The sequence below is a fragment of the Protopterus annectens genome, chromosome 2.part0, assembly GCF_019279795.1.
Source record: "Protopterus annectens isolate FY-2018-M chromosome 2.part0, PAN1.0, whole genome shotgun sequence".
NCBI classification, from domain to species: domain Eukaryota; kingdom Metazoa; phylum Chordata; order Ceratodontiformes; family Protopteridae; genus Protopterus; species Protopterus annectens.
In genome coordinates, this window is record NC_056728.1 from 1818403207 (window position 1) to 1818428593 (window position 25387).

The 25387-nt window shown below is 41.7% G+C and overlaps 1 protein-coding gene across 2 annotated transcripts in view; it reads left to right on the plus strand.

Moving 5' to 3' along the window:
* The window catches only part of ELP3 (elongator acetyltransferase complex subunit 3), a 1566942-nt gene that overhangs the window by 1023359 nt on the left and 518196 nt on the right, over positions 1–25387 (plus strand). For both annotated transcript variants that reach the window (XM_044061854.1, XM_044061853.1), the window contains exon 13: positions 7031–7258. In XM_044061854.1, coding sequence (XP_043917789.1) covers positions 7031–7258 — 228 coding nt within the window. The remainder of the gene's footprint in view (positions 1–7030; positions 7259–25387) is intronic.

The following is a 25387-nucleotide window of genomic DNA, read 5'->3' on the forward strand; positions in this document are numbered from 1 at the left end:
CCAAGTGTATTCATATTTATGAAACCTCTGGGCATTTTTGTTTTCAGTAGTATACAATTGCTAATTTAGGTTTGAATAGTTGAAGTCATTCATAAGAAAGGTATTTGGTTTGATGGTTAACTTTTGTAATTGGTTAAAGGATTGTTTGTGTTCTAAAAGGGTAGGATTCTATAACTGGCTGTAATGCAATAGTTATTTTGTGTTAAGACTTGAGTCAATTCTAAGATCTGTATCATGTGGTATCCATTTAGAGACAGTGGGTTATGAACAAACTTTGACTGTCCTCAGCAGTTGCCACTGAATTTGAATGTATGATGAGCATTGGAGTAGAGAGGGAGTGCAGTCACTACACTTAGGAACAGGTTTTATAATCACACATATGCTTATATCTTTGGGTGCAAAGAAGTCAAGTGCAAACATATTTCTGTGTAGATGTCTGGCAGCACTGTAGCTATACCCTGATATTTTCTAGAATGGAATTTGTCAGGACATCAGTCTGCTGAACTGTCCTTACAAATAGTTCTGTAGCGGTAGCATGAGTTTTAACCAGTATGCAGGAAACATGGGATAAGAGATGAGGACCATTTCATCCCACACAAACACGTATTGGGTTCCCATTGCATAACACCAATTTACTAGCCAGTTATTTAAACCACTTATTGCAGGACCTTAACTTCTTTGATCACTGAAGAGAGATCTCATCATTCTCTCTCTCTGCATCTCCTCCATGGCAGAATGCCTACAGTAGGTATCCCCCCTTAGCCGATTATAAGGTTGAAATCCTATCTGGGGTGATGCATAGTCCTAAGGCTGTAGTAACATTAATTCTAACATCCACGAGAGACTGTGACCCTGTTAATTGCCAAACTGTGCTAAGTCTCACAGTGGAATCACCACTGACTACGACAGCTCGGAGATGTGCTTTAGACTTTTGGGTCCTTAAGGTTACAAGCTTTGCTGTACAGATGACTTCCAGTAGCAGTAGTCATGGATGTAAATGTAACAGTGTTTTGGTTTCAACTGAAGCAAGGTATTAGGATCTCTAGGAGGCATAGGCACAGATTTCTTTTTTATCACCTTAGCATATGTAGGAGTGAAGAGAAAGTGTCGTATTGTGTTATTGCACTGTTTAATGAGTGTAGGTGGGAGAGAGACTAGTCTATAATTGTTTCTTTGTAGACTTGTCTAAAATTGTCTGTCATAGGTGACACAGTATATTTTACTAGAAGCGCTTGTCATTAAACATCAGGCAATTGCTACACTGATTCAGAAAACCAAGTACTGGTAGATGGGCTAAGGATGATGCTGAAGCAGGCTGGGACTTGATGGTTAGAGGTGGTGTTTTTTTAGGTCAGTTGGCAACACAGGTAACATTTAATATAATTTGGCACTGTTTAGATCCAAGATCAGTGCAAAAATGTTAATGATTGAGGACACCTAGTGTAAAACCAGCCTGCCACAAAAGTATAGGGGACCCATTTTGAGTGAAATTTATCTAAGGGTAAGTCTGAGACTGTGCAACACAGTGGGGGAGAGTACATTTAATTTAATAAGTTTGAGGGGAGGTCTATAAAATATATATTTTTTGCTTAGTAAAAAAGCTATTGAAAGGGGAGTGGTTAGCAACTTTGTGGTCAGATTAACATAAGTAATGGGCAGTTTGAGAGACATTGGGTTTCAGAACACAGTGGGAATAGGATTGAAGGGTGAGAAAAGTTTTCCAGGAATTAACCTGTTCTGTGGCAAAACCAGTTCAAGTGGGCTGTCCCAGGAAAACTGTGGAATTTTTATAAGTACAAATGCTAGTCTCTAGGTATTCTACAGTTCACACACAACCTAGTAAGCAAGGCAAGCTTTTGTGTTTTGTGATAACGAGAACGTCTAGTAGTACGTAGAAAAGGACTTCAGATAACACACTGAAGTAAAAGTACACTTTGCAGTCAAATGAAGTAACGGCATGAAAAAAACAAATCAAGAACTCTGCTTTTCCAGCATAGTAGTCTGTTCTGTGGGAGAGAGAGTTCAAGTGAGCCTTCTCAGGAAAAGTTGAAATGTTTATAAACAATTGTACTTCTCTCTAGCTCCTCCAAAAGTTCCCACTTCTAGTGTCTATAATTCACTAAGAGACTGAGATTTCAAATGCTCCTTTCTTTCTCCTGTCTCCGTTAAAATTGGATGCTTTTCATTGTTGTCTCCAAACTCATTTCCTTTCTCCATATTTCTCTGCTTCGTCCCTTGAAAGGCTTCCTATAATTGCTGCATTTTTACCATTCCGTCGTACTGTACCACCTCCTGCCCACAATCCCAGTTTTCCAGTATCACCAGTTTCACTAATGCTTATATTTCCATCTTTTCTTGTGATGCCAACAAAACTCTATCATTCTTTTCACCATTCTTACGTTCTTTTCCATTTCTGTTATCTTTAAGCCAAAAAGTAAAAAGGTCTCGCAGACTAATTAATAAAAACCTCAAGAACAACCTAGCCAAGCTACACTTTTCACTGTGTGATACCTTAAACCTCCTGTAATAGAGGCCCATGGGATAATACAAATGACCCCTTAAGGACATCAGGTGTTTCAGCTACATGGCTTCTGATTCTCCATGACCTTTTCCTTATATATATATATATATATATATATATATATATATATATATATATATATATATATATATATATATATATACACATATACATATAGATACAGAGCTAGGAAAGATGTGCAGCAGGTAAGGGTGATAAAGGATAATGATGGAAACATACAAGTGAGGAGAGTGTGTTGAGCAGATGGAAAGAGTACTTTGAGGGGTTGATGAATGAAGAGAATGAGAGGGAGAGAAGGTTGGATGATGTAGGGATAGTGAATCATGAAGTACAATCGATTAGCAAGGAGGAAGTAAGGATAGCTATGAAGGGGATGAAGAACGGAAAGGCTGTTGGCCCAGATGACATACCTGTGGAAGCATGGAGGTGTTTAGGTGAAATGGCAGTGGAGTTTTTAACCAGATTGTTTAATGAAATCTTGGAAAGTGAGAGGATGCCTGAGGAATGGAGAAAAAGTGTTTTGGTACCGATTTTTAAGAGTAACGGTGATGTGCAGAGCTGTAGTAACTACAGAGGGATTAAATTGATCAGTCACAGCATGAAGTTATGGGAAAGAGTAGTGGAAGCTAGGTTAAGAAGGGACGTGATGATTAGTGATCAGCAGTATGGTTTCATGGTGGGAAAGAGCACTACAGATGCGATGTTTGCTCTGAGAGTGTTGATGGAGAAGTACAGAGAATGTCAGAAGGAGTTGCATTGTGTTTTTGTGGACTTAGAGAAAGCATATGACAGGGTGCCTAGACAGGAGTTGTGGTATTGTATGCAGAAGTCACGAGTGTCAGAGAAGTATGTAAGAGTGGTACAGGATATGTACGAGGGTAGTGTGACAGCGGTGAGGTCTGCTGTGGGAGTGACGGATGCGTTTAAGGTGGAGGTGGGGTTACATCAAGGATCTGCTCTGAGCCCTTTCTTATTTGCAATGGTGATGGACAGGTTGACAGACAAGATCAAACAGGAGTCCCCGTGGACTATGATGTTTGCAGATGACATTGTGATCTGTAGTGAGAGTAGGGAACAGGTGGAGGAGACCCTGGAGAGATGGAGATATGCTCTAGAGGGAAGAGGAATGAAGGTCAGCAGGACTAAGACAGAATATATGTATGTGAATGAGAGAGAGGATAGAGGAATGGTGAGGATGCATGGAGTAGAGCTGGTGAAGGTGGATGAGTTTAAATACTTGGGGTCAATAGTTCAGAGTAACGGTGAGTGTGGAAGAGAGGTGAAGAAGAGAGTACAGGTAGGATGGTGTGGGTGGAGAAGTGTCAGGAGTGGTTTTTGACAGGCGAGTATCTGTAAGAGTGAAAGGGGAAGGTCTACAAGAGGGTAGTGAGACCAGCTATGTTATATGTGTTGGAGACATTGGCACTGACAAAAAGGCAGGAGTTTGAGCTGGATGTGGCAGAGTTAAAGGTGTTGAGATTTGCACTGGATGTGACGAGGGTGGACAGGATTAGGAATAAGTATATTAGAGGGTCAGCCCAGGTTGGAAGGTTTGGAGACAAAGCCAGAGAGGCAACATTACGTTGGTTTGGACATGTGCTGAGGAGGGATGCTGAGTATATTGGGAAAAAGATGCTAAGGATGAAGCTACCAGGTAACGGGAAAAGAGGAAGGCCTTAAGATAAGGTTTATGGATGTGGTGAGAGAGGACATGCAGGTGGTTGGTGTGACAGAGCAAGAGGACAGTAATAAATGGAAACAGGTGATCCGCTGTGGCGACCCCTAATGGGAACAGCCAAAAGAAGATGATGGACAGATAGAGGCCAACAAAGCCAAACACCCCTGGCTGTGGACATGTATGTTTTGGCCTTCTTATGACCTCATCAGCACAGCATAAGTCATCTGCTTGGCTGTACTGTAGAAACACTGGGTTTTTAAACCCAGCCAACACCACATGGCCATCAGCTGGGTATAAAGACCTTATGTTTCTAAACTGTAGTCATAGAATAGTGAAACAAGTGGAAAATGATGCAGATTGCAGTTACATAAGCCAGGCAGGTACACAATAAAAATGAAACTAGACAGGTATGCCAAACAAGTACAAGATTGAGAATAAGCAAATAAATCAAGTAACTACAAAAGATGAAAATGGGTACATGCTAAGTAAATACAAGGTAGCTATACAAATGTTTGAAAGCCTTACACTTAAAACTAGAAGTGATACTGCTAGTACACTGATGTGCTTGCATTATGTGGCAGCAGAATTTGAGATAACCAATAAAAGTTTGCAACACTGAATATAAATTAAGCAACAAGGAATATAAATTGCCATGAATAAAATGAGGGATAAATAATATGAAGCTTAATAAACACAAGTTGCGGAAACTAAAGACAAAAAAGTGTTTACAAATTAAAGAAGGTTTTTGACATAGCAAAAGGAAGATAGGGAGGTAGCAGCAGAAAGTAACAGCATATGAGATGACAGGTGACATTATACAGACAAAGTTTTAATAATGGGAAAGTAAACAGCAAGTGGCATGTTTCATTGGTAGTATTTGAAAGTATTTCAAGGCTAGCAAGAATTTTTTCAGCTACCCCCCAAATTTCTGGTATAGAGAAACACAGCCCTGAATGAAGCCCAGATGACCCAAGATCGAGTAGTAGCTCAGGCACTGAAAGTGCCAGGATGGGGAGGGGAGGAGAGATTTTATCAGCAAGCCTGTTCCAGATGAGGGCTTGAGATTTTCACCTATGATCTGACATAGTGCTTTTTTTTCTGCAAAACAGATTACTATTAAAAGTTCAGCATTAAAGGGTAGGCTGGAGTTTACTGAAGCTACATGTGATGACGTGGATGATGTCAGCATCTCTGCCAAGTTAGGGCATTACAAAAAAAATCCACATTATACAAGATAGTGTATGTGGCACTACAATAAGCGCTGCTGTGTTGTGTGTGCCCCCTTTCCAACCCACCTGTGGCTTGGACAGGTCCCAGTCACTGTTGGAGGAATATTACTTAGCCTCTTAGCGCAAGAAATCTAGACAAAGCAAACAATAATGGCCCAAAAAAGTGAGATTTTAAATATTTATGTTATAAACTTAGAACATTAATTAGAAACTTCAGTCCTATATGATTTTCCTAAAAACCATGAGCCATGGCCTCAAGCTAAATGCCAAAAAGTGTATAGTCATCCCCTCTGGCAAAATCAAAGTGCCCACAAATTACCACATAGGTAGTAATCCATTAAGTACAGAAGAAGTAATTAGGGACCTGGGGAGCCAAGTTGATAATCTCTCATTTGACAACCACGTGGCCAAAGTGGTTAGAAAAACATTTTATATAGCCCACCTAATCATGAAGGGATTCACATCTAGATCAGGGGAGGTCATTGTGCCTCTTTACTCATCCCTCATCAGGCCCATAATTGAGTACAATGCCCCTTTTGGGATGTACCTTACCAGACACCTGCAGCAACTGGAAAGACCCCAAAAGTACCTCACCAAGAGGATCAAAGGGCTCAAACAGATGCCATATGCTGCCTGGTTAAAGAAACTCCAGCTCTACTCAGTGGCATACCGCCTGTTCAGAGGCGATCTGTGCCTGACGTATAAAGCCATGTCCAACCCGGAATTAATGGACATGCTGCACCTCAGAAAATCCAAATCCGCTACGCGCTCGAGAGACTTGAACCTCAGCACTGAAATAAATAGGACATGCTGGAGGGACAGATTCATAACCCAGAGGCTCCCTTCACTCTGGAATAAAATCCCAGTCCAGGTTAGGCAGAGTCCCTCATTGACTCTCTTCAAGAGGAATCTTGATGAGTGGATGGGAGATCGTAGGTTTACCCCGGGTATCACTTCTGTGTCACTGTTAGACAGAGGCACAGTATACTAACCTCGAAAAAGGGCATAGCAAAATAAATTTAAAATGGGTGGCGAAAGCCAAACACATCTGGCTAGGCTTATAAATGCCCTAGGGCAGATAGCCTAGTATGAACCTATGAACCTATATGAGAAGCAGACCAAAAATATGAGGCAAGAATCTAGATGTTCTGTGAAAATCTGAACAGTTGTGAGGGGTGTGGGGAGGGCGGATACAAATGACACGTGCTTAGGAGTGATTGGAGCGAAGCAGCAGATGGTCAGCTTGAAGGTATGCAATGAGAGACAAAGAAAAAGAATGTTTTTGAGACATTAATTACAAGTGTGTTGGCTGATCAGGATTGGATGAGCAGTGTGCTTCTCTGTCTTTAGAGTAGCCTCCAGCAACATTATAGTTCCTACCTATGACTAACTTTTTCTGCTTGTTATTACACTTGATGTTGAGTAATGGTGTTCAGCTTGTTTTTCATTGCCAGTAATATAAAATGGTCCTGCAGATATGTGCCTTTTGCTTCTGCTGAACTTTCTTTGGAAAGAAAACTACTAATTGCTTATTATATTCCACTAATCATCATCTTAAGCCTCACTTTTTTTAATCAACAGGTTGAATTAGTTAGAAGGGACTACGTGGCTAATGGTGGCTGGGAAACATTTTTATCATATGAAGATCCAGAACAGGATATCTTGATTGGGTTGCTGCGCCTGCGAAAGTGCTCTGAAGAATCGTTTCGCCCCGAATTAAAAGGAGGTGTCTCTATTGTTCGAGAGTTGCATGTATATGGCAGTGTAGTTCCAGTCAGCAGCAGAGACCCTTCCAAGTTTCAGCATCAGGTATGCGAGTGCATTAATGTTGGGTTATTAATAAAAAAACAGTATTTTTTAATACTTTTTCACTACACTACTATATTTTTCTGTCTCCCTCCATCCCATTTGTTCCTTTCATCCTGACTTGCTGATTGCCTGCCTATGAGGACAAGAGTGGAGTAGAAGTGAGGCATCACCCTTGATGGCCAAGGATTTACTGCATTTCACTGACTTGGCTTAGAATTTCAGTGTTTCACCCTGCAGTATCAAGATGTAGAAACATGTTCCCCCTATCCTTAGTTTCAAATGCTCTGTTTAGTCAGAGTTCCTAAACAAAGCTGGTTCTGATACCTTTTAGTAATGATTTTTATTTCCAATAATCTTTCTTGCTTCCATAGCACATCACACTACCAGCCACTTTACTTTTGCTGAATTTGGTTGATGTATAATTGTGTCTGCATAGCGTCTGTACCATCTCCGTATTTTCTCCATAGTGGTCTGCACTTTTCAGTTCAGGAGAGTCGTTCTTTGAAGCTCTTTTCTTTTTTTTTTTTTTTTAACACACAGCCACCAAGAGTAAAAAGGTGGAGCAGGGGGCAATTGCTGTGTTCTACTATGATACTGCAAAGCATGTTTTTGCAAAATCAGCAGTGACTGATTTTGAAAAAATGGGTATTTTAGAAAATATATATATATATATATATATATATATATATATGTTTTAGGTGGACTCTACCCCCCTGCATCCCCCCATGTGGGTGCTCTGAACTCACACTCCAGTCTTTATATAAATTACTGCAAGCTTGCTGGCCCTTCAAGAAATGGGCGAATTGTAAATGTGACTGTTTAAAGTGGTGTGGTTTTGCAAAAACATGACAGAAAATGTCATGGGTGTCTTCAAAAGCCACTGTACCCAGACAAATGGTTAACTGTCTACATTTTTTATTTTTGTGATGAGTTCCACAATTCAGCTGTTTTGGAACTAATACTGGCTTGGGCTGCATATATATATATATATATATATATATATATATATATATATATATATATATATATATATATATATATATATATATATATATATATATATATATATATAATATATATATATATATATATATATATATATATATAATATATATATTTTTTTTTTCGTGTGTGTAATGAGTAGTTGTAGTGTTAGAATTAAGGGAAGCTCATGAAGTCAGACATGTATATAGTTTGGGTTGGATCCAGCCCAAGGCAGCCTAGGCACTATCTAGGACCCGTTGCTAGCTTGAGAGGGCTGGCCATGCCAAAAAAAAATAAATAAAAAAACATTTTCTACTCCTATATTTCAAAAACATCCAGCATTCAAACTGCTTATAAAATATATTTCCTGAGAGTGCAGTAAAACAGCTTTTTCTTTCGTTGGCTAGCGCTGGCACTCACATGCAACAGAAGATAAACGAATGAGTACGATTTAACTCCAAGTGAAGCCTTAACAGGGATGTAACCGTTCAGCAGTTCAGAACAGGAGATTCTTTTTATTCAGCAGTAGTAGAAAGTGGTGTGCCCGTGTGTGTAAGTGAGCATGCACGTGTGTGTAAAATGCCCTTGTTAGGGGACAATGACTAGTTAATTGATTTTTTTTTCAGAATATCAAACCATGTACCTCAGTTACAGGAGACAAAAACTTTAATCCCAACACCAACTGACAGACCTCAAAATCTTGATCTGTTAAAATTTTAAGTGATTTAGTGTAGTCTCCTCCTGTCTGTCTCCTCTTTTGCAAAACATATCTAATCACTTTTAAGCCCTGCCCTTGAGCAAGTCACTTTGTAGTAAATAAGCCTTATCATATGAGCCATGTTCTTTGGATGTGATTCCTAGTTTTTTTTTAATGTTAATAAATGTGTTCATTATTTAGGAGCAAATAAATTAGCATGAAGTCTGAGTTTAATGGTAATATTTTAACTCTGAATGTATTTTTTAAATTTAGCTTGTTTTTGCCGGCAGACTGATGTAAAATGCATTGTTTGTGCTTCAACAGTTTGTCAAGCATGTAGTGCAAATGAGTATGGCTATGATTAGTTAAAGAGCTGATCCCTTTAGTACATGGTTTGATTCCCATAGCCTTCATTTATCTTCTTTTTGACTTTGCCTAATTAGTTCACCAGACATTACTGCTGTTCTACTCCAGAAAAGGTACACTTGCATCCAGTGGACTGTCCCAGTTTGTTATGAAAAAGTATTCTACATTTGTGTTTTGAATTCATGTACCTTTCACATACACACTAATTAGTACTTCACTATATGCTATTCGAGTATGAATCGAAGCTTGTCTGTTGCAGTTTAATGGGATGCCAGGTGCATGTTCAGTAAACAAGAGTTTCAAGGCAATAGAATTTCAGTTTTTCTCATGCTGTCTGTTTTCAATGTGAGAGTGTTTTGTTTTGCTATGTTTAGAAAATATCTGTTTTTTTCTGTTAAATTTGAAATAAAAGTCTTAAATGAAATCTAAATCTCTGTGATAATTGTAAAAGTGTAGTAGAAAATAGTATGTACACTAACAGGTTTGAATGTGTTTATTGTAATTGGAGGGAGAGAGGGAGCGTTTCAAGTAGTGGTATATTTGCATGGCTGGCAGTGGGTCTGATTCATTACCCTGCATATAGAGCCCCATTTGTCCATGATCCAACTCTGTTGACTGTTGAGGTTTTTGCTGTGGCAATACAGCATTATTAGTCATTCAGGTAGGACAAACTTGTACCTGGTGGTATCAGGTGGAATAGATGTTATTGATGGCAGAGAAGACATAGGGAGGTCAAAAATGAGATCTAAGTATCTTGCAAATAGATAACCTCCTCCCAAAAAAGTATGTCATATTCAGCGATATTTTTGCTTTTTGTATGACTGTGGGTTGTTGAACAAAAGTTGCTGTAGCATTTATTTTGTTTGTAATTGTTTTGCTTTATTCATTGCACTAAAGAATGAATTAATTCATTAATAGACCTAGGTTGTGTAATGTAACATGTATTTTAGTAATATTTTTTGGAGTACCTTCTTTACTGCTGCAAAGGGGTTGACATTTGTCAGGTCGTATAGTCTGCATTATTTGGAGTGATCAGAACCGTATGATCGTCAACATCCATTATGTAGTCATCATTGTATATTAATGTGATACAGTCTTCTCTACAAGATCAAACTGCAAAGGCTTTCTGCATTAGTTAAAAGCTGTTACTGTGGCAGTTGGTGCAGAGGATTAAAGCTCTGATGTGTTAATGAGCTGCTTCCAGTGCCAAAGATGTAGTGTTTGAATCTCTCCATCCTTGTCTACAATACTATATGACTGAGCAAATCACTTAACCAAACATTGCTTTGGAGAAAATGGGAATGTGGGCTAGGCTCCTTAATGGTTTCCAGGACTTGCATGCCTAGTAATTCTGAACCTGTTGCTGTTTGACAGACTTTCCCCATTACATAGCTGATCTAGTTCAGAAAGTGTTATGACAATATCATCAGTGCACCATTTTTTTGTAATGTAACACAGACAATTTATTCCTCAAGGGCAGCAGGCACTGGATTTGTAGATGCACTGAAATGCAAAGTTGCTTGCCAGCACCAAACTTTGCATTAGTAGTAGCTCTCTCTTTCAATATAGAATTATTCATATGTTTTTTACTTATGCAGAGATTGTGCATATTGGCTTGGCATATTTTACCTGGTAGTTAATGTTTCTTATGCTCTCTCATATATATACTCTTCTATTTAAACTGTGCTTTACATGGCTAGATCTTGTCATATGATCCTAGTGTTCTTTATATACTTTCATGTAGTTCATCCATAGCAACCAATAAAGTATATATAATTTATTTCTTTATAACATTAAGAGGTATACACAGTTAAACTGGTTATAACTGCTGGTGGAGATGAGGGATTCTGCAGAAGAAAGTACTTTATGCTATTATCATCTAGTCAGAGGTTCATAGGTGTGTACTAGGCTAATGTCCATTGGGCCCTTTTTAAGCCTAGACATACATCCCAAATCTCTGACAAGTTCTGGCACCCTTGGGAAGTGTTAGCAGGGCCTTGGGGAAATGAAACATTTACAAGCAGAGGCCTGTGAGACAAAGGATTTACAGGTCAACTTTGTCTGTTAGAGACCTAGTTGCCAAACAAAGAATATATTTCCTATTCCCCATCCAGCTGTCTAAATTTCACTTGCATTGGGTTAGGAAGGAACTCAGCTTCCCATGCCTGGGGAGACTGTTACAGCAAAGTAGTCATCTCTTGGTTACATGGCTGCCTCCACAGAAGACCCTATTCACAGAGAAGGTTTAAGTCCTTAGTATGGGTAATTCTAGTACTGTTTGTTTTGCAGATATGCAGGATATCCATCAGAGTGCTGTCTGATAATGGCTGGATGCCAAGCATAAATCTTCCCTCAACAGCCTGTAAGAAACAGAATACAGGGATATGGCTGTGAGGCAGTCTACATTCAACATGTTATGTGCACCCTATATTATTTTAGTTGGGAAACTCTGTGGATGTTCCAATTGTTGGATGTGCCTGGTTAGGTACATACCAAAGAGGGAATTGTACTTAATGATAGGTCTGATGAGTCCGGAATACAGTAGAACAATAACCTCCTTGGACTGAGGTGTCATACCTTTATAAGTTGCACAATATAGAATGCTTTTCTCACCGTCATAGACGCATGATGGTAAAAGACTAAATTACTGTCTACATGTTCCCAAGTCCCTGACTACTGGCTCGACTCTTAAGGGTGTGTTGTCAATATGATAGTTACCAGGGGGGGATGACTTCACAAAGGATACTATTATTCATTTCTTGGCATTTAGTTTTAGTCCATGGTTCAGACACCAGTTATTTGTCTGTGTTGGCCCTTCTTGGAGAACATGAGGGTGAGTGGTACTATGAGACTGCTCCTAATTTGCAATCATCTGCAGATCTGGTCAACCAGATGCCCTTGACATTAGCCTTAACTTTAGAAAAGTCGATGCCAAAAAGGAGCTGGCCCAGGACCAATCCCTGAGGGTCTGTCTTAGTGAGTGGCCTCTTAGAATTGGGGAATCCACTTCTACAAAGTTCCTTGGTCCTGTCTGTGAGCAAGCTGCCTATCCATTGGGCGGCATAAGGGTTTATACCCAACCGCTTGAGTTTGCCAACAATGCCCAAGTGGAGTGTTGTGCCAAATGCCTTGGCCAGGTCAAGGTAGGTGTGCGAACTCTTTTGCCTTCATCCACTGCTTTGGTGACCTTCTCAAACAAGTCCACGAGGTTGCATAGGCATGACCTGCCTTTGACAAAGCCAAACTGGGTTGGGTCCAGTGTTTGGAGGTTTCCTGGGTCATTATTAATAGTTGACATAGTAATTCATTTCACCATAGCTTGCTGACTTCTTGCAAACTGCAACAGAAGCAATAGCTTATCCAGTAGCCATACTAATAAACAGATCAGTCTCAGAAAACCTGGATCTGACATTTGGAAAATCTCCCACATCCTAGCTTTACATAAAGGGGGCAATTCCACCAAACTGACAAATTATCATCCAGTTTCCATTCCGTCACCCCTATCCAAAATTGTACAGAAAATTGTTCATACACAATTGATGGACTACCTACATTCACATAAATTACTATCAGACACCCAACATGGTTTTCCGCCCTACCTCAGTACCACCACAGCCCTAATGCCTTTCACTAACACAGTGAACCAGTGTAGAAATGAGGGAAATTTTGTATCTGCCATCTTTTTGGACTTGTCTAAAGCCTTCAGTATGGTTAATCACAACAATAACGTTCTCACCACCCTAAACATCAGTACTTCTACCATTACCTGGTTTAAAAGCTACGTATCAGGATGCCAACAGGCTGTTCAATGGCAGCATGAACTCTCTCCACTTCATCCAGTTACCTTCGGGGTTCCACAAAGCTCCATCCTTGGACCCCTACTCTTCTCTCTTTTCACCAACAGACTTCATACCTCTACTCCTCACTCTAATGTTATGCAATATGCAAATGACTCTACACTAATATGCATGGTCTCCTCCCTAAAAGACGACCTGACCATAACTCAGGAATCTTTTCTATCTGCCAAAACATGGCTCACGAACACCCAACTCGTACTAAATCCCAACAAAACCAAGCTCCTTATCTTCTACCCCACACAATCTCACCCATCATACCTGCCATTCACTATCACAATCAAAAACAAAACCATTATCATGCTGGTAACCCATACCAAACTCCTAGGTGTGGAAATCCACAACAGTTTGAAATTTGATATTCACATACCTAAAACCATAAAGAAAGTTCACAAGAAACTAGGTGTTCTTTACAGAAATAATTTTTAACCTCAAACACGAGCTACCATTGCTCGCACACACCTCTTAGCAACACTCCTATACACTTTTCCACTTCTAACCTTCAGAAAAACTGATCTAGCTAAACTAGAATCCTGTTATAATAAAATTGCCAGGTTTGCCACATACTCCCCTTACTGGACACATCATTGTACACTCCTAAAACTACTACAATGGTTAGAACTACCTCAACTTCTACTCTTCAATCAACTAACCTTTGATCATAAAATCCTCCATCAGCCAGAAGAAACCCTGCCCTCCAAAACCTTATACAGCTGCATTCCAGCAGTCACACTGTCCGTTCCAGCAACAAATTACTTCTTGATGTTTTCAAAGCAAATAACTCAACTGGGGACTCACTCTTCTCAAACTTCATTCCAAAATATGGAATAAACTGCCAGCTCCAATATCCTCCAACTGCTCTTTAGTGCAATTCAAAAAACTTCTAAAGTCTCACTTAACTGACACGCGGCTCTGTACTTGCACTTGTCCTGGCAAACACGAGCACTTGTTAGACCTGGCTAATATTGCTAACCATAAGATTTCAGAGGCTTACACCATATTGGCCTCCTAGTATTCTTATCTGATTGTGTTTTGAATCTACTATCTCTATCTTACATTTAGAGCCATTTAACTTTATAATGTGCATTCTTTGAGAAATGTTTGCATTTTATAACAGTATGTCTAACTCAAGTAATACATGTCTGTCATACATGTATCACCAACTTTTAAAAGTTCTCCTGTATTAGGTCAATCATATATTCTTGGCAACTTTTGTCATTTTTGTTGCTACTTTCTGGTCAAATGTTGTAAATTTTTTGTCAGAGCTTTTCTCCTCGGGCCTCTGCTGAAAAAGGACCCGTGTCCAGTCAGACTTTCCACGTAAACAAATGTAAAATAAATAAATTACTTTGCATGTGAGGTGAATGAGACTTACTGCTCTGTAGTTTCCTGAGTCTGTAGATGGCCCACCTTTGTGTAGAAGGATGATGGTTACTGTCCTCCATTTGTGAGACACAAAGCCAGTTTGGATGCTGTGATTAAATAGTGGTAGCTGAGGGACAGTTACGTCATATTTTGTGCTGTTTAGAAGGCAGCCTGGAATATTGTTGAAGCCCATCAATGCAGTCTTCTTGGCCTTAGAGAACATTGAGGGCCTGTTCTGTAGTGCTATTAGGAAGCTGCATTAGATAGCATTTCAAGAGTGGAAGGTGGGGATGGACGGGGGTAAAGTTAGAGGTGAATTTGTCTGCCAGTTGGTTTGCTATACCTTCTGGCTCAGCAGTGGCTCCATTAACAGTGACCTCTGCACACAATTATGTGTTACCTTTGAGGTTCCAGACATAGCTAAAGAATACTTTGTAGTTGTAGTTGCCCTGGGATGCCAAATGTAACTCAAGTTTGACTTTGGTTGACCTTATTTGCCCTCTGAGTTGCTTGTTTAGTTTGTTGAGAGCACTTTTATCATGCTGGATGCTACATCTCCTAGTTTTTGCCAGGATTTTCCTCCTCCTGTTATAGGTTCATAGGTTCATAATAGGCTATCTGCCCTGGGGCAATTATAAGCCTAGCCCGATTTTGTTTGGCTTACGCCACCCCTTGATTTGAGTATACTGTGCCCTTTTTACGGTTTAGTTTACTGCCTCTGTCTAATAGTGACACGGAAGTAATCCCGGGAACAAACCTACGATCCCCCATCCACTCATCAAGATTCTTCTTGAAGAGATTCAGTGAGGTGCTCTGCCTAACATGAACTGGAATTCTATTCCACAGCGAAGGGAGCCTCTGGGTTATGAATCTGTCCCTCCAGCAAGTCCTATTTATTTCTGTGCTGAGGTTCAAGTCCCTTGAGCATGTGGCTCTAAGGGATTTAGATTTACTGAGGTGGAGCATGTCCATTAATTCTGGATTGGACATAGCTTTATATGTCAGGCATAGATCGCCTCGAAGTAGGCGGTATGCAACTGAGTAGAGCTGGAGGTTTTTTAACCGAGCAGCATATGGCATCTGTTTGAGTCCCTTGATCCTCTTGGTGAGGTACTTTTGGGGTCTTTCTAATTGCTACAGGTGTCGGGTAAGGTACATCCCAAACTGGGCATTGTATTCTATGATGGGCCTGATGAGGGATGAATAAAGGGGCACGATTACCTCTCTTGATCTAGATGTGAATCCTTTCATGATGAGGTGGGCCATGTAGAAGGTCTTTCTGACCACTTTGGCAATGTGGTTGTCAAAGGAGAGATTGCGATCAACTTGGGTCCCCAGATCCCTAATTACTGTCTCTGTACTTAATGGTTTGCCGCCTATGTGGTAGTTTGTGGGCACATTGTTTTTTCCAAAGGGTATGACTATACACTTTTTGGCATTTAGCTTTATACCATGGCTCTGGCACCAGTTATCCGTCTCTGAGAGACCTTTTTGAAGGATGTTTGTGTCAGCTGGAGAGTCGATTACGGCGCCCAGTTTGCAATCATCTGCGAACTTGGTGAGCCATAGTCCTCCCACGTTGGCCTGTACCTCGGAAAAGTATATACCGAACAAGAGCGGTCCCAGGACAGAACCTTGTGGGACACCACTTGTGACTGGTTTTGAGTCTGACATGGCTCCAGCAACTCTCACTCTGTGGGATGTTCTTCATCTCACATTGCTGCAGTCCTTACTTATGGGTAGTCCGCTGTCCTCGGTCGGCCCGAATACCAAAGTATTAGGCTGACGTTGGTCATGGGCGCACAGCCCTGACATCAGAGCGTCAGGGTATAAAAGCGCATGACCGACGTCATATCCTCAGTCTTTTTTGCCGCATGGTCCGATGCAGAAGCAGCGTTGCAAGTGCCGTTCGGCTTTCTGAAATTTTCGCTGGAGTTTCAGACATACCAAGTTGGGCTAAGTACCCGTTGGGGAGCATTTTTGTTTTTCTTGCCTCAGTTATTTACCGGATGTCAGAAAAAGTGAATAATTGTATTTCTTGTGGGAAGCAGATACCGCATAGGGATTACCACTCGCTTTGTATACCTTGCTTGGGACCGGAGCACGACGTAGTTGGGTGTCGGTTTTGTGCTAGGTTTAATAAGCGCACTATTAAGAGAAGGCTCGATTGCGCTAGGTTAGTCTTTGGCAAGCGGTGTAATTATAATATGCCGTCGGATCCTCCGACGCCTTCCGAAGAAGCGTAAAGACAAATCTGTAAAGCCTAGGCAGGATGATTCGTCCATTTCGGACGCCGGTCCTTTAGAGACTGCAGTGGAACAGGTGGATCCGGCTGAAGTTTCTGTTGAGTCTCAGGGGGAAACCTTGATTTTACAGGATGTGGCCTCACAGGAGTCAGGTCAGGTTGAAGGGGCCTCTCAGGTTACTATTCTCCCTTCTTTGCCTAAGGGGGTTAGGCCTTCTGCTACTGTTTCTAGGGCTCCTTCTAAGGGCAGGTCTGTTTTGCCTTCTTCTGGAGTTAGTTCTGGTTCTTCAGGGTCTGTACCTAAGAAGCGTATGCTTAAAATGGCAGAAGATTTGATTACTTTAATTAGAGGTTCCATGCCCCCTCCTGATAAGAGGCCCAGGGTAGAGCCAGAGTTGGAAAGTTTGGAGCAGGCCTCAGATGATTCTGAGTCTTCTGCTGAAGATATTCAAGATTTTCCTCCTTATTCAGATTCCGATGCAGAGGATTCTACTCCTTCTGCTTCCCCTCCAGAGGATTTTTCATTTTCAGAAACCTTACACTCTATGAGGGAACATTTTAAGTGGGAAGGACAGGATTACTCAGATTCCAGAAAGAGGCTTAGAGAGTTCTTGTTTTTACCACAGCATAGACCTTTGGCTATTCCTCCTGTTTTGGATGTTGTTCAGGATGTTTTTTCGGAGGCCTCATTTAATCCAGATTCTATGCCTCCTGCACCAGTTAAACCGGACAGGTATTATAGGGTACCTGAGGCTCATAAATATCTATATAAGAGTCCTAGGGTGGACCCAGAAACTATTAGTCAGGGGCCTAAGGGTGTTAGGGCTTCTGTTCCGGTTCCTCTAGATAAGGAAGCTAGAGCTTTGGACAGATGGGGTAAGAAGGTGTACACCTCTTCTACTTTAGCAATGAGGGCTTTAAATTGTCAGTTTCATATGTTGAAATATCAGAATTTCCTCCTTTCTCAGCTAAAATCTAAAGTGGATGCTTTGGCAGAGGGCATAGAGTGTAAAGAATTGCAAGATTTGGTGCATGTTTCTGAACAGGTGGGGAAACATTCTTTGCAGTGTGGCTTTGATGCTTTGCAGGCTTCTTCTAGAGTGGCTGCCACTGGTTCAGTTCTTCGTAGGCATGCCTGGCTTAAAGATCAGAATTTATCTGAGCATGTTAAGTCTAGAATTCTGGATGCCCCTTTACAGTCCGAAGTTTTGTTTGGTCCTCCTGTGGAGGCTGTTTTGAAGAAAATGGAGGACAAGGCTAAGTCTATGCAGACTGTTAAAGATTTTTTGCAGGTTCAACCTCCTAAGTTTAGTAGAAATTGGCCTGCTAAGGGGTGGACGTACCCTTCTTCTGATTCCCAGTCTAGGGGTAGATCTAGGCGTGGTAGGGGCAGAGCTCAGAGTACCTTTAGGCCTAGAACATGGAGTTCGCCTGCTCAATCTGCTGGTGAGGGTAGGGGCCAGTCCTTTCGTAAACAGGCCCAATGACCTGCATTTTCAGCTGCCAGATTCTTCTTGCCTGGCAGCTCCTTTGGGAGGAAAGCTAGCTCTCTTCAAGCAAAATTGGTTTTTAATCACCCAAGACAAATGGGTGTTGGACATTATAAACGAAGGTTACAAGTTTTATTTCCATACATTGCCTCCTTTCAAAGGTATGCCAGACATTCCTCCTCGGCAAAGGATGGAGGCTCACAAACAGATTTCATTACTTCTTCACATGGGAGCTATACAGCCAGTACCTCCTTCAGAAGTGGGTCTAGGGTTTTATTCCCGCCTGTTTCTAGTTCCAAAGAAAGGGAACACGTGGAGACCGATTTTGGATTTATCTCTCCTCAACACTTATTTGGACATTCCAAAGTTCAAAATGTTGACATTACAACAGCTTTTGCCTCTGCTGGGAAAAGATCACTGGATGGTAACTCTGGATCTAAAAGAGGCTTATCTTCATGTTCCTATCAGGCCCAGTTGCAGGAAGTACCTGCGTTTTGAGCTGGAAATTTACATTATCAGTTCTCTGCATTGCCCTTTGGCTTATCTACTGCCCAGAGTGTTCACAAAGGTTCTGGCTCCAGTGATAGCCTTTTTCAGGATGGAAGGAATACAAATTTATCCTTATTTGGACGATTGCCTGATTATTGCACAAGACAAGGACGAGCTTCTTCAGCATCTACAGTATGTGATGGTAGTGTTAAGATGCCTAGGGTATTCTGTGAACGAAACAAAGTCCAGTCTAGTACCCTCTCAGGACATGTGCTTTCTGGGTGTGAGACTGAATACAGCTTCCCAGATGGCCTTTTTGACCCCGGACAAACAGAAAAGTCTTTCACTTTATTTCCATCAAATGTCTCTACAGTCCAGGCTGACTGCAAGGACAGTCCTTCAAGCCTTGGGGTTCATGGCATCTTGTATTCTGGTGCTTCCCAATGCCAAATTGCATATGAGGAAGCTTCAATGGTATCTCAAAAATCTATGGACACAACACTGCCAGGATCTAGACACTGTCATTCAGATAATACCTTGCATTCAGAAGGAATTTTTGTGGTGGGCTCAGGAATGTCACCTAAACAAGGGACTCTCTGTGACCCGACCAGAGGCGAGTCAGATTCTAACGACGGATGCCTCGGACAAGGCTTGAGGAGCACACCTCAATGGAAAATGGGTGCAAGACACGTGGCCTGCCAGACTTCAACATTTGCATATCAACTTGAAGGAGATGTTAGCAGTACAATTTGCATTGATGGCTTTCAAGGATTTACTTCACCCAGGGCAGGTGTTGATTCTAACAGACAACACAACTGTCATGTGGTACATCAACAAGCAAGGGGGAACTCATTCGTACCCTCTTTGCAGACAAGCAATAATTTTGTGGGAGACAGCTCTCAGTTACAACCTCAATCTTCAGGCAAGATTTCTCCCAGGAGCACAGAACTCCTTAGCAGATGTATTGAGCAGACAAATAGTGGATCCTCACGAGTGGAAATTGGATCCTCAGGTATTTCAAAAGTTGACAGTGTCATGGGGAACTCCAGACATAGATCTGTTTGCTTCTCCACTAAATTACCAGTTGCCAAAGTTTTGCACAAAAAGGTTTCATCCCACAGCTTGGAAGGTGGACGCTCTGTCATTCAGTTGGAACAATCTTCATGTATATGCCTTTCCACCTCTACCTCTTCTGCCCAAGGTTCTCTTGAAGGCCAGACAAGACAAGCCATCCATGATCCTGATAGCACCGGATTGGCCTCGACAACATTGGTACCCACTACTGAGGAGTTTGGTCCGAGAGCCTCCATGGCCTCTGCCTTTGATTCCACACCTTTTGTCTCAGGAGGGCAATCACTTTCTCAATGTCAGAATTCAGTCTCTGCATCTAACAGCCTGGCATATTCTGTTTTAGATTCTGGAGGTTCTCAGCTTCCACAACAAGTTTTGAATGTTATTTTGGAGGCCAGGAGGCCTAGTACAAGGAAAGTTTATGCTGATAAATGGAGGAGATTTTTTATTTGGAGCAAAGGGAAGGACTTTGATGTTTCCAAGCCTAATTTGAGTGCTTCCTTACAATATCTTACTGAGTTATTAGGCAAAGGTTTGTCCTTCTCCTCCATAAAGGTTCATGCTGCAGCCATTTCGGCTAATTATGACTGTGACCCTCTTTTATTCTCTCATCCTTGGTTTAAGCAGTTTCTCAGAGGGGCAAAGAACATAAGACCCCCACGTAGAGCTCCTACTCCTGCTTGGGATCTCAATTTTGTGTTGGAAAAGCTTACTCTACAACCTTTTGAGCCTGCAGCTACTGCCGAGTTAAAGTATTTGTCATGGAAAACTGCTTTTTTGTTGGCCATTACTTCTGCAAGAAGGGTTTCTGAATTACAGGCCCTTATGGCAGTGGAGCCTTTCTTGATTTTTCATAAGGATAGGGTATCTTTGCGTACTAATCCTTCCTTTATGCCTAAAGTGGTTTCTAGTGTGGCCTTAAACCAAACTATTCATTTGCCTACTTTTTATGCAAATCCTCAAAATAAAGGGGAGAAGATTTTGCATACTTTGGATATTCACAGGCAGTTGCGTTATTATTTGAGCAGAACCAAGGAGTTCAGACAGTCCCAGCAGTTGTTTGTTTCTTTTGCTTTGGGTTCACAGGGTAGACCTGTTTCAAAGCAAACTATTTCTAAATGGATTGGGTTTTGTATTTCTTTTTGTTATTCCCATCATGGTAAGGAGATTCCGACTGGAATCAGACCTCATTCCACTAGAGCTACTGCAACTTCCACTGCCTTTCTAAGGGGGGTAGCTACAAAGGATATTTTGAAAGCAGCCACTTGGAGTTCAGTACATACTTTTTCTAAACATTACCACCTTCCTCTTTATTCTAAGTCTAGGGCTGGATTTGCCACTGCAATTTTACAGGGCATTTTAGCAGCCCCTAATGCTTTATGATTTTGCCAACCTCCCTCTCCCGTTGCTTTGGGATTCTACCCATAAGTAAGGACTGCAGCAATGTGAGATGAAGAACATAGTACAGTTTTGTACCTACCATAAATGTAGATGTTCGAAGATCCACATTGCTGCAGTCCAATTTTCCCTCCCTCCTTCCCCTCTGTAGCTTAGCTTGGTTATATGGTTTGGGTGATGGTTGTAGTTGGGCATATTTTTTGGAAAGGTACTCTGTTTTTTGGCTGTGGCCTTTCTTTTAGGGCCTTCTGACATCTGGGGCAAGAAAAGACTGAGGATATGACGTCGGTCATGCGCTTTTATACCCTGACGCTCTGATGTCAGGGCTGTGCGCCCATGACCGACGTCAGCCTAATACTTTGGTATTCGGGCCGACCGAGGACAGCGGACTACCCATAAGTAAGGACTGCAGCAATGTGGATCTTCGAACATCTACATTTATGGTAGGTACAAAACTGTACTTTCTGTCTTTGAGCCAGTTTGCGACCCATCTTGTGACATAGGGGTTTATATTTAAGCTGGGGTATTGTGTCAAATGGCTTTGCTAGGTCTAGATAGGCTGTGTGGACTATCTTCCCTTCATCTCTGGCTTTGGTGACTGTTTCAAAGAAGTCAACCAGGTTCAAAAGGCAGGATCTGCCCATGACGAAGCCAAATTGGGTAGGATCTAGTGTCTATAGGTCCCCCGATGTCTTTGTTTATGAGCTCCATGATGATCTTCTCCATAGTCTTGCAGACTAAGCTAGTCAGGCTTATGGGGCGATAGTTTCCAGGGTCCGTGGAGGCTCCACCTTTGTGGAGTGGGACCACTGTTGCTGTACGCCATTCTGTGGGCACATATCCTGTAGTGAGGCTGAGATTGTATAGCTGTTTTATTTGAGAAATTAGTAGTTCTTGGAGTTCATGGAGGACGCAACCCAGGATGCCATCTGGTCCCATGGAAGCAGTGTTTTTTGCTTTGGAGAGGGCAGCCTTCACCTGAGCATCAGAGATGTTTGGGAGGCAGCCCCCTGCCGGGATAGGCACTTGCTCTTTTGGGGGGAGGGGGTGGAGAAGTTTGCACTGAACCTTTCTGCCAGGATATTGGCAATGTCTGTGGGTTCAATGTATTTTTTGTCGTTTAGAATCAACTCAGAACAAGTCTGGGAGTTGCATCCCAGGTTCCTAACATAACTGAAAAAAGCCTTATGATTGTCTTTAGTGTCCTATGCAATTTTTCTCTCAAAGCTGGCCTTGGAGGATTTTGAGGGATCGTATTTTTTTGCTAGTACTGATAAAAGATGCCTTCCCTATTAGGGATTTTGCTCTATCATGTAGTATCTTCCTCCTTCTGTTGTACAGTCTATTTATGGCTGGGGTCCACCAGACTGGACGCCTGCCTTTGGATGATTGGGTCTTGGTTTTGTTTGGGATAGCTTGATCCATGCATTCCTGGAGATGTCCGTAGAATGCGTTTATATAGGATTCTGCAGTTTGGGCCGTAGTTTCCACTGGCCCTGGGGCCTTGAAAGATTTCACTTCGGTTTTGAGAAGTGAGAAGTTCGCTTTTGAGAAGTTTTTCACTGTGGTTTTCTGGGCTGGGGGTGGGGTCGGGATGTGGATATCCAGTGAAATTAATTTATGGTCTGATCTTACCAATGAAGGATATACTTCTGGTATGGAGCATAGAGTCCCCATATTGGTAATGATCAGGTCTAGTATGTTATCCCCTTTTGTGGGAGTGGTGACTAGTTGTTCCATAGCATTTGAGTTTATAATTTTCAGGAACCTTTGGGCTAAGGTGCTGGGGCTTGAGTAGTGCTCCCAGTCTATATTTGGGTAGTTGAAGTCGCCCAATATAATGGTGTTCGGAGAGATCTTCATGTTCTCCAATGTTTTCAGGAAAGCCGAGTGGGATTCCTGACTTTGAGAGGGTGGTCTGTAGGATGCTATAAACTGAAAAACAGTTTTGCCCACTGTTAGTTGCACATGGATGGTCTCCGATACTTCATGCAATGCCACTAACCTCTACACCCTGTTGATGCGATTCTTCTAGGGTGAATTGTATTTTTTTTCAGTTAAGTTCTGTATGTACTCCTGCTGGGTACGGCTGCATCTGTGTAGCTGTTAAAATGCTTGTATTGATTTTTTGTGAACAGTTCAACATATGTTAACAGTATTCTCAGGGTTTGGGGACTTGAAGTTTTGCCAGGTTATCACTTAATAGCAGGAAGTTACCCTTAGAGTAGTACCTAACATTCCAGCATTAGCTAGTGTTTCAGGCTTTATTTTTGCTTCAAAGGAGACCTTTTCTGTGGTCTGACCTCACCAGAAAGGACTATACTAGGCGGTGTGCAGAATTCTCCCATATTAATGAGGATTAGATCCAGTATGTTTGCTCCCCTGGTCTTTTTTAAATTGTCTTTAATCTGGTTTTGCAGGGCTAGTGTGACTTTGGTCATTTTTGTTTTTTTTTTTTTTTTTTTTACACAGACATCTGAGAAGGATGCATTCAACAATGTAACAATAATTGCTGGGTTTGGAGGATATCATTGTATAAAAATATCTGATGCTGCTGAGTCGACAAAGTTTAGGTCATTGGTCTGTCTTTGCAAGACTAGTTTGCATTTGTGTAAAGCAAATTAAAATCCCTTACTTTGGCCAATTTTTTCACAATCAGTCTGACAGCTGATACAGGATCAGATCTAGGAATTAAAGAGAAATGTTTATTAGAAACATCTCTCAAGCTACATTGACAAAGGGAATATTTCTCCAGGAGAGGTTGTGAGGACAAGTTTCCCTCAGCATCAACGTTTTGGGCTTGAGAATCAGTAAGAGAAGGCAGCCCTGTCGGTGTCTGTTAGAATCCTCCGGCATGTTATCCTCAGGAAAATTACAGACCTGAATTTCAGGTTCTGAATATGTACCAGGATTGACTGTGGGAACAAAGAGCCAGTCTCTGATACTTACTAGTAGTGTGTATACTGTTTGGGTTCTTCTCATTTAGATACTGAGTGTGAGATATGTGCGGGTTTCAACCACCATGCCCTGGTTGAATGCTGCAATAAGTTGGTTTTGAAGGGTCTTTTACTTTCAGCCTCTGCTACTCTTTTGTCTACTACAGCTTCCCCTTCCAAGAAGCCTTTTGAGAAGGCCAAAAGGAGATTCATCGAGCAAGAGTAAAAAGGGAAGGACACGATTCCCTGTTTGTTGTTGTTCTGCTGTTCCAGGTTCAACTCCATCTGTAAAATTTCCAAACCATCTGATCCATTATGTCCATCAGATCTGACATCAAAGACCAAGTCTCTGGCTTACCACTTTTCCTCGTTTACCCCAGAGCCAGTCACTTCTGAGTTCCATTAACCCTACCTTCAAAAGACTCAAAGTATTAGTTCCAGGCCACCTTCCACCTCATTGTCTCTCGGGTCATCTAGGAGCCTTATCAAAGCTAATTGGGCAGGATAATGAGGAAGTTACTCTGGGCACAGATTCAGTTGGGAGTTGTACCAGCTCTGTCTCTCATCAAACCTGTGAGCCACCATCGGCCTCTACCCAGTTGCTGACATTATTTTGATTTCAAAGCAGTCAGACCCAAGAATCCTGAGTATGTCTGTGTCAGATCTGAAGGCTTGGCCTTCTTTGACTCTAATTTCTCTGATCCAGTAGGCTCCGACCTGAGGAATCTGTCCCAGGTACGGGGGTTAAGGTCAACTCCAGTGCCTTCGGAACTGTCTCGTCCTCTTGGAGCCACAGCTCTTGACAGCTTGGCCCCACCTTCTCCCTTGAGGCAGAGTCATGGTGATTCTCTAAGCCATCCTGGGAAGCTGTCTTGCTTCTCCTATGTCTTTGGCCTTCAAGGTAGTAGAGAGAGCTTTGTCCACCCCATCTAATATCACATGCTTACCTGTCTCATATCCATTGCTTTCACAACTGTCTGCTGTGATCTCAGAGCATATACATCCTGTCACATCAGGAAAACTGATCCGTACAAGTCTTTTGAGACGGTTCTCATTCAGGACACAGCTCACACTTCTGAGTCATCCAAAGGCAGAGGTGGTTTGTATGGGGGACAAACTACTCCAGGAGGAATGACCCCGAGCAGACTAAACACCGATCAGACACCAAAAGAAAGTGGAAATGCAAGAAAAAGACCACACATGAGCAATTGCCTTACTGATGTCTTCAGTAAAT